This window comes from Xenia sp. Carnegie-2017, unplaced genomic scaffold (assembly GCF_021976095.1).
Source record: "Xenia sp. Carnegie-2017 unplaced genomic scaffold, XeniaSp_v1 HiC_scaffold_16, whole genome shotgun sequence".
Lineage (NCBI taxonomy): Eukaryota > Metazoa > Cnidaria > Anthozoa > Malacalcyonacea > Xeniidae > Xenia > Xenia sp. Carnegie-2017.
In genome coordinates, this window is record NW_025813469.1 from 5,699,361 (window position 1) to 5,713,200 (window position 13,840).

At 37.1% G+C, this 13,840-nt stretch overlaps 1 protein-coding gene and 1 long non-coding RNA gene across 2 annotated transcripts; both read left to right on the forward strand.

Annotated features, from left to right (window-relative positions):
* Positions 1-1,829: 1,829 nt before the first annotated feature.
* LOC124437332 lies at positions 1,830-2,337 on the forward strand. The gene is made up of 2 exons (XR_006945654.1): positions 1,830-1,940; positions 2,036-2,337. It is a non-coding gene; the product is annotated as an uncharacterized LOC124437332 (long non-coding RNA).
* A 968-nt stretch (positions 2,338-3,305) lies between these two features.
* LOC124436912 lies at positions 3,306-13,622 on the forward strand. Its single transcript, XM_046986885.1, has 5 exons — positions 3,306-3,471; positions 7,548-8,086; positions 8,286-8,596; positions 9,500-10,582; positions 11,031-13,622. The coding sequence occupies exons 1-5, from the start codon at positions 3,446-3,448 to the stop codon at positions 13,152-13,154; spliced, it is 4,083 nt and encodes a 1,360-aa protein (XP_046842841.1). The 5' UTR covers positions 3,306-3,445; the 3' UTR covers positions 13,155-13,622.
* The last annotated feature ends 218 nt before the right edge of the window (positions 13,623-13,840 follow it).

The window sequence follows — 13,840 nt, forward strand, 5'->3', positions numbered from 1 at the left end:
GAGGGTTCACCTTAGGCATGGATAGTACCCTCTAGCCTCCCTATCTGGGCACTGATATACACACCTTTCCTGATGATTACAGTATTAATATAACATTGAATGGTATGTATACTTGTCAGATTGAAGATGACTATCTCACTCGATTGTGCAACTAATTAATTTTCATGAATTTTTTTTATTGTAGTTTAATGCTCAACATGCCCTTTGCGGATGCAGTGCACTCAAGTGTGAAGACCTTATAAGATAAGTTCATGTGGCTTGCTATTTTCCATTTTTACATTTATGCTATGATTTAATTCCATATAATTTTTCTTTTGTCTTTTTTCCCAGACTGACATTGAAGAAAAGAGTTTCTTTACCATATAGTGCATCCATGTATCTCCTATTTGGTTTTCATCTAGGCATATTTCCCGACCATTCTAAACTCAGCAAAGAAGGCCAACAGTCTCTACAGTGCACAAGTTAAAAGACCTTTCCATCATCGCCCCTCTGATGGTATGTAACCTTTTGTGTTACCACTTGGATATGCTTTCCGAATAAAGTGGTAAACACAAGCAGGTAAAGGCCGAGTATTCTCCCATCCCATAGACCCACAAAACCATCGCATCAACCATCTGTGTGCCACAGCTCTCAAGTACCTGAAGTAAATAAAAAGGTTGGACTAATTATTGTTGATGATAACATTGTTTCTCATACAATTTACAATCTTACATATTTAATGATTGTGATGCTTGGCGGCGATAAGCACGTCCATTCCTATCTCTCAATAGTGGCCCGACGTTTTCAAGGACAGCCTCATGAACTAAAGGCCCAAATTTGGCATGCTGTGTTATGCATGATATTTTCTCAATGCTGCCATCGAATGTCATTTTCTGCAAAGCTGGTCCAATTTCCTTACAGCATCTGTACTCTAATGCGCCTTCTAACAAATCGGTATGACAGCATTGACAATTACACCTGAAACATGGGAGCATTCTGGTTTATAAAGTAACTTTATGTATATTACAAACAGGAGAAAACAACAACTTACCATTCACCAAGTGGAATTACGCCATCACTTCGTTGTTCTAATGTCGCAGGGAGAACTCCATCGGGATCATCTGGAGTATGCACTTTATCACCATCTCCTGCTAGCGGTTCATCGTCATATGCGAAGTCGTTTAAATACTCGACATAACCCACAGATTCCGAGCTCGAATCAGATACGCATTCAGACATCGAATTCGAATTATCTGAGCACTGATTTGAGGCCATACTTTCCGGACAACTTGTTTTTTAATATTTTATTGAAAATACTGTCATTATTTGTTTTTAAGACAAGAAAAACGACAACAAAATCACCTCCTATAATATAATATTATATTGACGGAAACAGACGTGTTCAACTATCTACGTCACAAGTATCAATATGGCGTCGTAAAAAATTCGCAAATAGTACCCGACTTTGGAGGCAAAATTAAGCAACTTATATTTATCTGTTTAAGTCCAGCGACATGTCATAGTTCTTCAAATAATCCAAATTTTTAATTAAGCTCATAAAAAAGGGGGGCTAAAATTCGTGATATAACCACTTTAATATCGGCCATTTTGAAGATATGCAATCAGCAAAGGTCTGTGACGTCATAGTCTTAACACGGCAAGTAGCGCACATGGGAAAGTATACAAAATAATTCGTAATAGAGCAAACAAATGTCAAATTCATCGAGATCTAGCTCGCTCTCAGAGTCTTCGGTGGAGACCAACGCACCGGTTTCTTCATCGGAATTTATGAAGGCAAATTCGGACGAATCTAATTCGGAAATTTTGCTATTTGCCGATAATAATGAAGCGCTTGCTTCGCCCGATGAAATTACTGAGTACGAAGCTGCAGTCGCAGAAGAGCGGCGGGTTGAGGACATGCTGCAAGATCGTTTTGATGCCCGTGTTGATGTTACTTCATGGTAAAATGTCATTCTTAGTGCGTTACTTTGATCTGAATCGTCTACCGTTATCTATGATAACTTTATGGAAACATATAATTTGGCCAATATTAAAGGTGTGAATGTGGCCATTGTTCGTTGGATCTTGTAGTCAACCCTCAAGAGTGCCGATGCTGCATGGAAATAGAGCAATGCCGTGGTAAAATGTATCATAACGAAATCGATGAAAGGAAATGCATTTTGGATCACTCTGGCATTAACGAAGTTTGCCTGAACGAATTTGTTCTTTAAATAGCAGCTTCGTTAGGTTTAAAGCCAGTCAGGTTTAAATCTTCTTTGTTCATGCTGGACACAGACACTTCAAATTGTATTTCCTTTAAAACCTTAGTATAAATGTATATTAAATATTGGAAGTTTGCCTGGATGTATTATTGCTTCTATCAAATTGTATAAATTTATCATCTGCAATATATGTAAGTATATAATACTTGTAACTTGTGCTAACCTGACGCCGCTCTCTTGACGTTGTTGGTGTTGGTGATTTCTTCCAAATAGTAGGTACGGCACCAGGTTTGTGCCGTCTAGTCATACCACCCAAATGGAATAAACGCTCAAAACAATCTTCCGAGAAGTGATTCGAACAAATCAGAAATCGAATTTCGCGCGAACTCGGATTAAAATTTGAGCGCTTCGTCCGAACAAATTTGACCCAAATTCTTCTCAAAGACTCGTCGTTTGGGCTTTTATGCAAAGAAATGCCTGTACTTATATCAGTTTTATTACTGCAATCTTGCACGACACAGCGTGTTGAAGGCATGTTAAAAAATTTAGTTATACAACCTTTTAAATCTTTATTTGCATATAGTGTTATATTGTAAACAGCCGCGAGTTAAGACTATGACGTCACAGGCACCTTCTACTCAAATATGACGCCTTTCAAGGGCGCTCTTAAAGTTCAAGTTTTATCGCTACTTAACTCGAGTAGCATTAAATGTATTGCGATAAAATTTCGCCAGAAGACCTTTTTTACATACACTATTAATCTATGAAAAAAATATTTTCGGCAATATTTTCGTCATAGTAGCACTTTAATTGGCCTTGAAAAGATATTGCACGCGGGCTTAGATTTTGGAAAGCAGTCTCAGAAACAGGGAAAAAAACCTGTTTTTTTCAAGTATACTTTTTATTAATATACTCTGTGTCTTCAGATTTCGTGATTCGAAAAATATGTTTCATTACTTGGCGAACGGTAAAACTAATTCGCAAAACAGAGTGAATTTTTGTTACATTCATTCATTCATTCATTAACAAGAGTTTAGTTTTTTTAGCAAGAAAGAATGGCGCACTCACACTAGTAGGTAGGCCCCCTATGGATCGTTTGTTGCTTTTTATTGCAGTTGTGAAGTTCACTACAAATGGGCTTCACTGAAGAGCAATCTGTCATCGCGTTTTCTTTCGTTCTTTGGCGTGCGTTGGATAACTTGCTTACACTGTGATATGATTTGAAATAGAGTTTACGAGAAAAAATGTCTTTTGTACAAGAAAATAAAAGGTTCGTCTTTAAGTTTGCTTTTTACGGGCTATAGTTAATGTTCATTTTAGCTACATGTCTACGTCAATTAACTGTAAACATCTGTTATCGTTTTCATCCCTTTGCTCGCACCATTAAAGCGTCTTTTATCAAAGGAGGATACATTATCGTCGAGTAGAATGTGCTTCTGCCAGAAGTTTTACTTTTAGGTTAGCATACAGGCCATGTTGGGTGTTTTAATACGACTAAAATATGTATATCATTTTCACTGTAATTTATGTAAAAATGAGGCAATCAATGCCATGAAGGAGCTGAAAATCGTGAATTTATTTAACGTGCGGACGCTCATGTTTTCCTTGTTGTTTTTTAACAAGGTCCGTCTTCATAATTGTCACTTCGTTATTGTGTCTTAACCTTTTCATCAATGCCAAAGTTATCTGGCTATCTTTAAAACAAGGAATGAGGAATCAAGGAAGGGAACGAGGAATGCTAAAACAAGGAATGGGAAAAGACGGAATCTTTAAAACAAGGAATGAGAATGCCGGAATCTTTAAAACAAGACATGTGTAATTATGCAAACACCAATACATTTAAATCAAAGTCGTACGACATCGTACAAATTCCCAATTTTTTACAAATTTCATGCAAACGGCTAGTTAGATGCGTTATTTTTAGAAAAGCTTACGAAGAATGGTTCACAAGGCAATTACCACGGATTTTCATCAAATGGATTGCGAGAAAATTGCTTTTAAAGCGAGATATGAGTCTGGGCATGTTGCCAACTGATTTTGGAATTGCGAACCAATTGTGTCCTCGTATAATGTTAACAAAGAGTGGTCGGTATGTACCCAGTAAATTATCGTTTCTTTTGATTTATGACTGCCCATTGTGCCCAAACATTTGAACTGATTTTGGTCGCTATTTGGTCATTTGTCAACATGCGTCATCACTCTATTTTAATAAGTTTCGAGGGAAAAAGCTAACGGTTGAATGGCAATTTTTTCCTTTTTTTTTCTACCTACAAATCGAGATTTGTATCGCTCTATTTTCAGTTGATTTCTGCTTGCATTTTTGCATCATCTTAATTCAAATTCCACGATGTGTCGTAACTTGTAAACTTAGTTAACTTAGTATAAATAACTCGTGTAAATTTCAGCATATAATGCAACAGAGTTATTAAAGTTTGCATTTTTGTTGCTTTAAGATAATGCAGCATGTACGTTTTTCAAGTATTAAAATAATTATTTAGAGAGTGACACAAGTCGAAATTTACATAAATGGGCTATGTATTGCAAATAATTGCATGAATAAACTTTTTAAAACTGTTAAGTGCTAAATTTGAAGAATTTCTTTAAATTTCATAAGATGAGTTTTAATTTTTCAATATTATCTTTGGGTAATAAAAAGCATGGCATTTCTCTTGACTTTGACACCATGCAACATTTGTTACTATGAAAATGCAGTGATGACGCATGTTGACAAATAAGAAAATAGCGACCGAAATCAATTCAAATGTTTGGGCAAACTGGACAGTCATAAATTGAAAGAAACCGTAATTTACTGTGTACATACCGTACCGATCATTTTGTTAACTTTATACAGTGCTGTCCCTCTGTGTATGCACATTTCACCTGCCAAAACTTTATTTCCCCCTACTTCCCTCTACTATGATTTTCCTTGTTTTCCCCTACTTTTCCCCTACACAGCAACATATCCCTCTATTATATACCTACGTCGGGTCAGACCATTGAATTTTTTGGTCTGTTTTTAAAAAATGCATACAAAACAAGATTTATCGAAAACTAAAAACATCTAGACGACAAAGTTAGAATTTAGCGTATGAAGTAATGACATGCAGGTGGCGCAAATGACACACTGAGTTTATGATAAGCTGCTGATCTTCTATTGCAATATATGGTCACAAATTGTGCCAAAAAAAGATTCTGTTACAATCTCTTACTAAATGGTGAGAACACAGGAGAAAAGAGTATTTCGGGCAAAAATGAGGCTCATTTTAAAACGATTTTCTTTCATCTCTACAATCCCCCTACAATTTACAGTTTTCCCGTAGGTTTCCCTTGCCACCTACAAACCACTAAATCCCCCTACTGTAGGGCATTTCCCTTACGAGTGGCAGCACTGGCTTTATAAAAGGACACAATTGGTTCGAGGTCCCAAAATAATTTTTCAACATGCCCAGACTCATATCTCGCTTTAAAAGCAATTTTCTCGCAATCCATTGAATGAAACTCCGTGGTAATTGCCTTGTGAACCATTCTTCGTAAGCTTTTCTAAAAATAACGCATCTAACTAGCCGTTTGCATTAATTTGTAAAAAATTGGGAATTTATACGATGTCGTACAACTTTGTTTTGAATACACATTTTTTGCATAATTACACATTCCTTGTTTTATAGATTCCGATTTTCTCATTCCTTGTTTTAAAGTTTCCGGCTTTTCTCATTCCTGGTTTTAAAGATTCCGGCTTTTCTTGTTCCTTGTTTTCGCATTCTCCGTTCCCTTCCTCGAATCTTCATTCCTTGTTTCAAAGATAGCCTTTGTTAACTTTATACGAGGACACAATTGGTTCGAAGTCTCAAAATCAGTTGGTAATATGCCCAGACTCATATCTCGCTTAAAAGCAATTTTCTCGCAATCCATTCGACGAAACTTCGTGGTAATTGCCTTGTAAACCATTCTTCGTAAGCTTTTCTAAAAATAGCGCATCTAACTAGCCGTTTGCATGAAATTTGTAAAAAATTAGGAATTTGTTCGATGTAGTGCGACTTTGTTTTGAATATACTCCTGGTTTTAAAGATTCCGGCTTTTCTTATTCCTTGTTTTAAAGATTTCGGCTTTTCTCGTTCCTTGTTTTCCCATTCTCCCTTCCTTTGCTCATTCCTATCCTCGATTCCTCATTCCTTGTTTTAAACATAGCTTTTTATTAATTGTGACAGCACATTGAAAGTGGGACGTCCAGATTTTGACATTAAATTACTATAAAAAGTATTGTAGAAGGACTTTGTTCATTTAAAGACAAAAAGATTAAGTGCTCCTACGGACTGATCTTTGTCCAACGCAGCCTGTCTCTGCCTGCTTTGTTTTTGTGTGTTGGCACGTAGACTACAATAAACACAACATAGTAATTTATGTCTCATTTCCTGTCATTTAATAGATTATAACAATGATATAGTTGAAAGTTTCAATATCTGTCGCAACCTACATCAAATGAAATTTACTGAACAAGCTTTGGTTTTGAAGCATGCTCGTTTTCATTACGACTTGTATGCTCCATAAGTAAGACTGTTATTTAGAATCTATGGCAAAACTTCTCCCTCTCCATTCAAAATATATAGCTGTAATTTGTGCTCATTTGAGATCGAAAATTATAATAAACGAACAGGGGGCATTAATCCCATATCGACGACAAATAGAAAAATGTTATATTTGTCAGTAAGCATGCACGTATTGTGCATCACTTTATATCGCGATTGTGTGAAAGAATTGTTGGTGTCAGGCATTTATGTATATACTGCATTAACACATTTTTATACTACTGAAAATAAAATAAGGAAGGACTAGCTATATGTTTGCATGCCTAAAAAACAATGTGACGCGACCACGACCACAAATATAGCTTTGTAACAGTTTTTGCTTTACACGACTGTCTTATCCTTTAAAGAGTGACACTCGTCCCGGCAGCTCGTGGCCACTTTAGTTTTTATCACAATTGACGTCATACCAGTGTATCTATAACGGTATATGAATGTTTATAACGGTATAGTCAACGGTTAAATGTTAACTGTTTGTTATATAATCAATATAATAATAGGTGATGCATATTTATAAATCAAGTATACATATGAGGAAACTACAGAAACCGGTGTTTATATTATAATTTATAGTATATTCTATTATGATGATTATAATACTGTAATTTATAGTATAATATTCTCAGTCCAAAGTCGAAACAAGCTCTATATGAAGAAGTTTCCTAGCGGAGTAAAATGTTTCATCTTTGTCATCAGTAAATCAGATTGTATTAATTTAATTTTAATTTGATTTAATCTTGTTTCTCTTGTTCTTCTACACAATCAGTCCAGTTGGGACGCCAATGGGCAGCATAAAAGACAGAATTAAAAGTTTTGAGTTCATGAAAGAGAGCGGCAGTACGAGCCCGCAATCGCCATCTCCTATTCCTCCAGTAATGAAACATGAAAGTCCGAGAATGGCGCGACGTAATTCATCAAACGATGGCAGTGAGCGAAGGGATGATAGTGAGCGAAGGCACGATAGTAGTGAGCTAAGGGACGGTTGTAGTGAGCGAAGGGACGTTGGTAGTGAGCGGAGAAATGGTAGTGAGCGAAGACAGATGCGAAGATCGGAACGGCGTGAGGCTGAAATGCGACGTGAAAACCAACTTTTCGCCTTGAACACCCTGGAGGAATCTAAACATAGAGCTACGAAAGTTCAAAATGTAGAAGAAAATGTTAGTCAAGAAATTGGGAGACAAGTTCCAATAGCTCCTCCTCGTGTGACTCCTCGCATTACTCCACGTGTAATACCACGTGCAACTCCACATGAGAAAGAGATACTTAATGACTTAAGTATTGGAAGAAGACGAATCGAGAACTATGGTAAGATCTTACCTATTAGTTGCTTAAATTTAGATTTTACCTCATTTATTCAGTTGTAATTATCTAATGAGTTTAGTTCTTATAATATTTCATTTTTATAGGAGATTTTTCACCTTGTTCACTTCTTTTTCATCAGGGAGAGATTCCGATAAAAAAATATTGACTTATATAGTTTGTTTGTTTTTTGCATTATCGGCAGCTACAGCCAGTGAACTCATCTCGGACAAGAAAATGCTAAATCCTGATCCTCGTATCGACTTACCTCTCCTGCAAAACCATCAGATTCCCGTAGAAACCGATAACAAACATTCGACGTCAGATCATTTTTATAACAAACTCGATGTGTTGATTAACGAAAAAAATCCTAGTCGCTCACTCGTTGACATTATTCAAAAGAAGGAACTCAGAAAGGAAGTTGGCCTTGAAGTGGATGAACACATACTCGATGATAACGATAATCTGCATTGTAGAAATGAACATTTCATATACAGCAAAAAGAGTGATAAAGAGGTAGTTGTTTTACTACTAAAGTCGACTTAATGAGCATCAAATATTTCAAGACATTTTTGATTTGGCAAAAGTTTGTTTCATTGAAAGATACAGATGATACGTCTTTGTCAGAGTGCCAACTGCTTTTAAGTATAATTCTTTTCATATATATTGATACTTGTCGTGAGTAAGGTGTAAGTTTGTAAAGCCATCGTCTTCGTCATAAACTGTGAAATAAAAAATGTGTACCCTTTTAGACATTGTTTGGCATTTCTCGTGCAAATAGAATTCAAGGTTACTCTTATTAACGTCAACAACGAATTGATGATAACGATTTGTTTTGAGTTTAATAGTAAACTTTTTATAGATACGTAACTAATATATTTGATGATACACTAATTAACAGGCCTGTCCTTTTCCACCGCTGCCATTTTACAACAACAACGAATTCGTCAAAAACTCATCTGACTTATTCGAAAAAAAGCTTGTAAAGTAATGCTATAACCTAAAACGTTTTCTCACGTACTGCGTATGTCCTTGAAAAAGCTGACCAACTTCAAGTCACCTAACGCAGAAGACACGCACGAAGCCTAATCAATGAATTGCAGCAATCCACAAAAATGTGGCTAGTTGCGAGGTTTGTTTGATTCAACCCGTTTTTCCCCACTGTTAGCAAATGGCAATAGAAACAAAATGAACTCGAATACAACTGATAAAAAATTTAGAAACTATAGGGTTCATCTTTCAGTGTCTCAGTGACAAAAGGACTTCATTTGATAGCATGTTTAAAACTGATAATCATAAATATTGTTCTGAATGGTGTATTTGTTATAGCGATTAACAAATTCGCTATTCAGAGCAATATTTCAGTTTTTAACCACAACCAAGTGTTTGTTTTACAACTGATATTTTTTCTTCTTATAGGAAAACATTGCAAGTGAGAATGAAAACGACAAGGTCTTTGTTGAGGATGCTCACGAGAATTGCATGGCCAAAAGTGACTTTGTTCAAGGTAAAGGGCGCATTTTCAATGAAGATAGCGAAGCTCCAATAGACAATGGTATTTCTACTGGTGAAACAGAATTAGAAGAAGAGCAAGAGGTTGATTCTTATGGTGAAGATGACCAACTAATTGATATAAGTGATGAATTTTCTTTTTACCAAAACTCGAAGATGAATGTTTCGATGATAGGAAAAGAGAATGAGTCTTCTGAACCAAAAAATGAAAGCTTCAATGGGCGTCGTGATAATCTGCCTACATCAAATATACCTTCAGACAAAGGTAATTCTCAACTGGAGAAGCAAGGCCATCGATATAAGGTTGATTCACGAATTTTGTTGCACGGCAATGATGGCCTATCTGCTAGACCTGTTACAAAAGTGGAAAACAGAAATGGTTCAGACATGAAGCTGCATAAAAAGCAAACAGACGCCAACGAAAATGGTGATATGATTGAGCGTCAACTTTACATGGTTCAGCAGTCTGTAATCTCCTTAGATGAGTCGAAAGGTGAAGCTAAACAATATCAAATGCAACGTGGAGTTAATGAAAGTGACAATATAAGACAGCTACGACAACGAAAAAGCGATGAATCTATTCAAGTGGCTCAAACGCAGAGCACGAGCAACACAAAATGCGGTCATCGGAGACACGGAAGTGACAATAGCAAAGAGTTTGCCAGACTTAAACGAGATGGAGCATCTGAGATTGAGAATCCAGATTATGCAATGCAGAACATGCGAAAGCTAAGCCAACAAAGTCGTCGGGAAAGATCAAAATCACTTCCTAGATACCCGAAAAGATCCGGCAGCAGAAGTTCTTTGAAATCAATTACGGCTGAAAATATTCAAGAAATTCTTTCAAGTTTGGCTGATCAGCAGAGGAAGAGCGAAGAGCAAGCCATTCCAAACAGGGAAGACATTAAAAGCAATTCACTCTTTGGTCATGGCAGCCACAAAAGAAACTGCGTTCGTGATATGATTGCAAAAACTGGAGATTACAGTGAGGTAGGTTGATTTATAAACGCACGTAGGCGTAGACTTGCTTCTTAAATATTTTGAAAAAGTGCAAGTATTTGGATATGGAAAAGCATCCGTGAGGGGGCCGGAGACGTTACGGAGCCTTGCAGGGCTAGTAGAAGGTTACGTTGAAACGGCAGTTCCCTGGGAATGATCATTTAAATTTGTATATCTATAGTTACTGCTTTCCTCATTCCGATCTCCAACAAACCCTACATATTCGTATCAAATTCATTTGATAAGAAACTCTGTATAAGTAGAAATTAAAAAAACTAATCCTAAGCATATACTTAAAGCTACTTAGCATTATAATTCCACTTCAGCAGTGAATATTATCGGTAATTATTTGGTATAATAACACAAGCCCAATTATAAGCCACTTAAAAATACGACAATTATTACCTTCTAAATGACAGTTTGCACTTGTTTTTATCAGCTAAACGCGGCCACTCAGAGGAATTTCTATGCAAGGAACGTGATCAGTCCTGAAATAAAGAATACGCCAGAAGAGGAGAGCGACGCAAGTTCCTCATTGGATTTTCGTGATCCTTACGGAAGGAAAGCGTTCGTGTGCGCCGTGCACGAAGAACCGTGCAAGTACTACTGCCAGGAATGCGAACGTCTCATTTGTAGTGAGTGTGCAATGCGTTGGGGCGATTGTCACGAACATTACTACCTTCGTGTGAAAGATGCGTGGAAAAAATATCGTGAAGAGATGACGAAGATTCTGAAAGACGCTAGATACAGCGTGTCTCGAATCCAAGACGACATTTTGGACAACTCAAGGCAGCGCGACAATTTCAAGTTGAAAGTCCAGTCCACCATCAAAAAAATCGACAGCTTTTTTGATGAGCACGTGCAAGCTTTGGAGAAACGGCGTTTGAGTTTCTTGGAAACGGTCGAAGAAATCATGAAATTCCGCGAAATTGGCATAAACCAAGGTATCGAAAGTCTTCAAAACAACTTGTTCGAAACGAAAACGACCATTAATGTTGCTGGTCACGTTTACGAGAGCAGCACCATGATGGAGTTCTTACAAGTGTGCAAGCAACTTACCAATCGCCTCGTGGAACTTGGACTTAGGAAAATGAAAGTGGGCATCACTGAAAATGTAGACATCGACTTTATAACTTTTCCAAGTTTACTACACGACATCGAAAAAGTTGGTCAACTGAAAAAACACACAAATGTTGCATCGAATGTGCCATCTGGAGAATTTGGAGAAAAGTACTCTCAAGAAAATAGTGACGGCGGGAAGAGTAAAAACACCGTTTTTGAAAGATCTGGTGCAAAGGAGAAAGTTCGACTGGGTTATTCGGAGCGATTTCCTTCTGAAAATCAAACAGAAATCATGCCATCTCAAGATACCAATTATGTTTCATCTGGTCAATCGCTTAAAAATATCAATTTATCATCTGTAGTATTGTTTGGCAAGTCTCAGAACATTGTAAAGCAAGCAATCAACGACAAAAAGGAATTGCCTTTGATTTGGGATGCGACCGAACAAATAATTATAGATTCTGGATTGATGTCACTCGATAAACAAAACGTAAATGGTGATGGAAAGAAAGTTTCGATTATCGATAACAAGAAAGTTATGGCTGATCAAAATGCTAACAACGAATGCCCATGTGATTTGATTGACAACATTGAAGTATTGAACACAGTGAGCTACGACAGGGCTAGAGCTGCTCAGATCCCTATGAATCAACAGCCAAATAAACCACAAGGTAGACGTCACAGTATGGACGATGTTCTTGACATCCAACGCAAAAAGGAAGAGATTCAGCGTCGACTTGGAAGCTTTCAGCGTTTCAGTTCGTCCAAGTCCACGTCTCAACATCACGATGAAGGTGAGCGTTATTTCTCGAGCGGTGAGGCTGAGAAACGGCGTCGCAAGCAGGAATACCACAAAGTCCGTTTCAATGACAGAGCCTACTACAGTAACCCAAGCGACAGCTCGGAGCTAGAAGAATTGCGCAGTTACAATTTTGATGCTCCCCCAACTAAGCAAAAAGTTCGTCGACACCGCACATTGCCATTGATAAGACCGATCACTGAACGACGTGATGCTAAGAGTCCTTGGACTCTGGACGTGTTCCGTTATCATGGTAAAATTCACTTCTCCCGTAACAGTCTAAAGGCAACGGGTAAAGCGTTCGGTTGGAACGCAGTCATCGGCAGTCTGGGTTTTTCTAAAGGAAAACACTCGTGGAAAGTCCGCGTTACTAAATGGACAGCGGTTGGGGTATGTTATAAAGATGACCACGTGGAAAATCCAAGCTGGGGAGCTGGTAACAAGTGGACATGGGATTCAGCAGACATGTGTTTTTCTCCTCGTTTTGGCGTCTGCGAGTCGCCAATGGGGGAATGGATCGATGGTGATATCATTGCTCTCGATTTGGATTGCGACAACAGTGCATTGGTTGTGCATAATCTGCGGACATCGCAAACAGACAAACTATACGGCTTTGAGGAGCCGGTGTATCCCTACTTTTATCTGTCAGTATTCCGTAGTATAAGCATCGTCGAGATTGATGGTATTCAAGTGGGCTCATAGAAATATTATGCAAGTTGTATTTTTCTATAATGGCTTGATGTATGCTAATAAGTAAGAACGATTGAATTCTTTCCCCAATAAAATATAGACCAATATAGTTAAAGATAAAACGGTCATGATTTAATTATAAACACGAAACATGGTTATAGAAAACGCTTTCCTTGTTTATACAGAATAATGAAAACACGTGGAAATCTTTTGTAAAAACGAGAAAGTGAGTGGCACAAGTGTTTCTATAACTCAAAGAACAAGTATATTTTCAATTTCCTTTATAAATATTCTTTTTGAAACAATACTAAAAAATAAATTTAATGATTCTTATTATACATTGTTTATATTTTTGCATTTATGTTGACAAACTTTTGTGCAGCAAAACTGACTATATAGAATCATTTCTTGGAAATAGTTTTTGATTTGTCTTTTAATGTTCTCGCGAAATGTCAATAGTTAATAAATAGTTTCAACGGATTTTTGATTCTTTTCATTGATAGTCATTTTACGAAGTATGTTTCCAGAATATATATTTGTAGTTTTTAATACCGAGAAAACAGACTATGTTAAATACACTAAATTTGCCTGTCTTCTCCAACTCACACTCTGGACGAGTGATGGCTCGCAAGTTTCTCAGATTGTGATGAGCTTCGAGATTTTCGAGGGTCAGTTGTTGTTGGGCCGTAATATCTTGC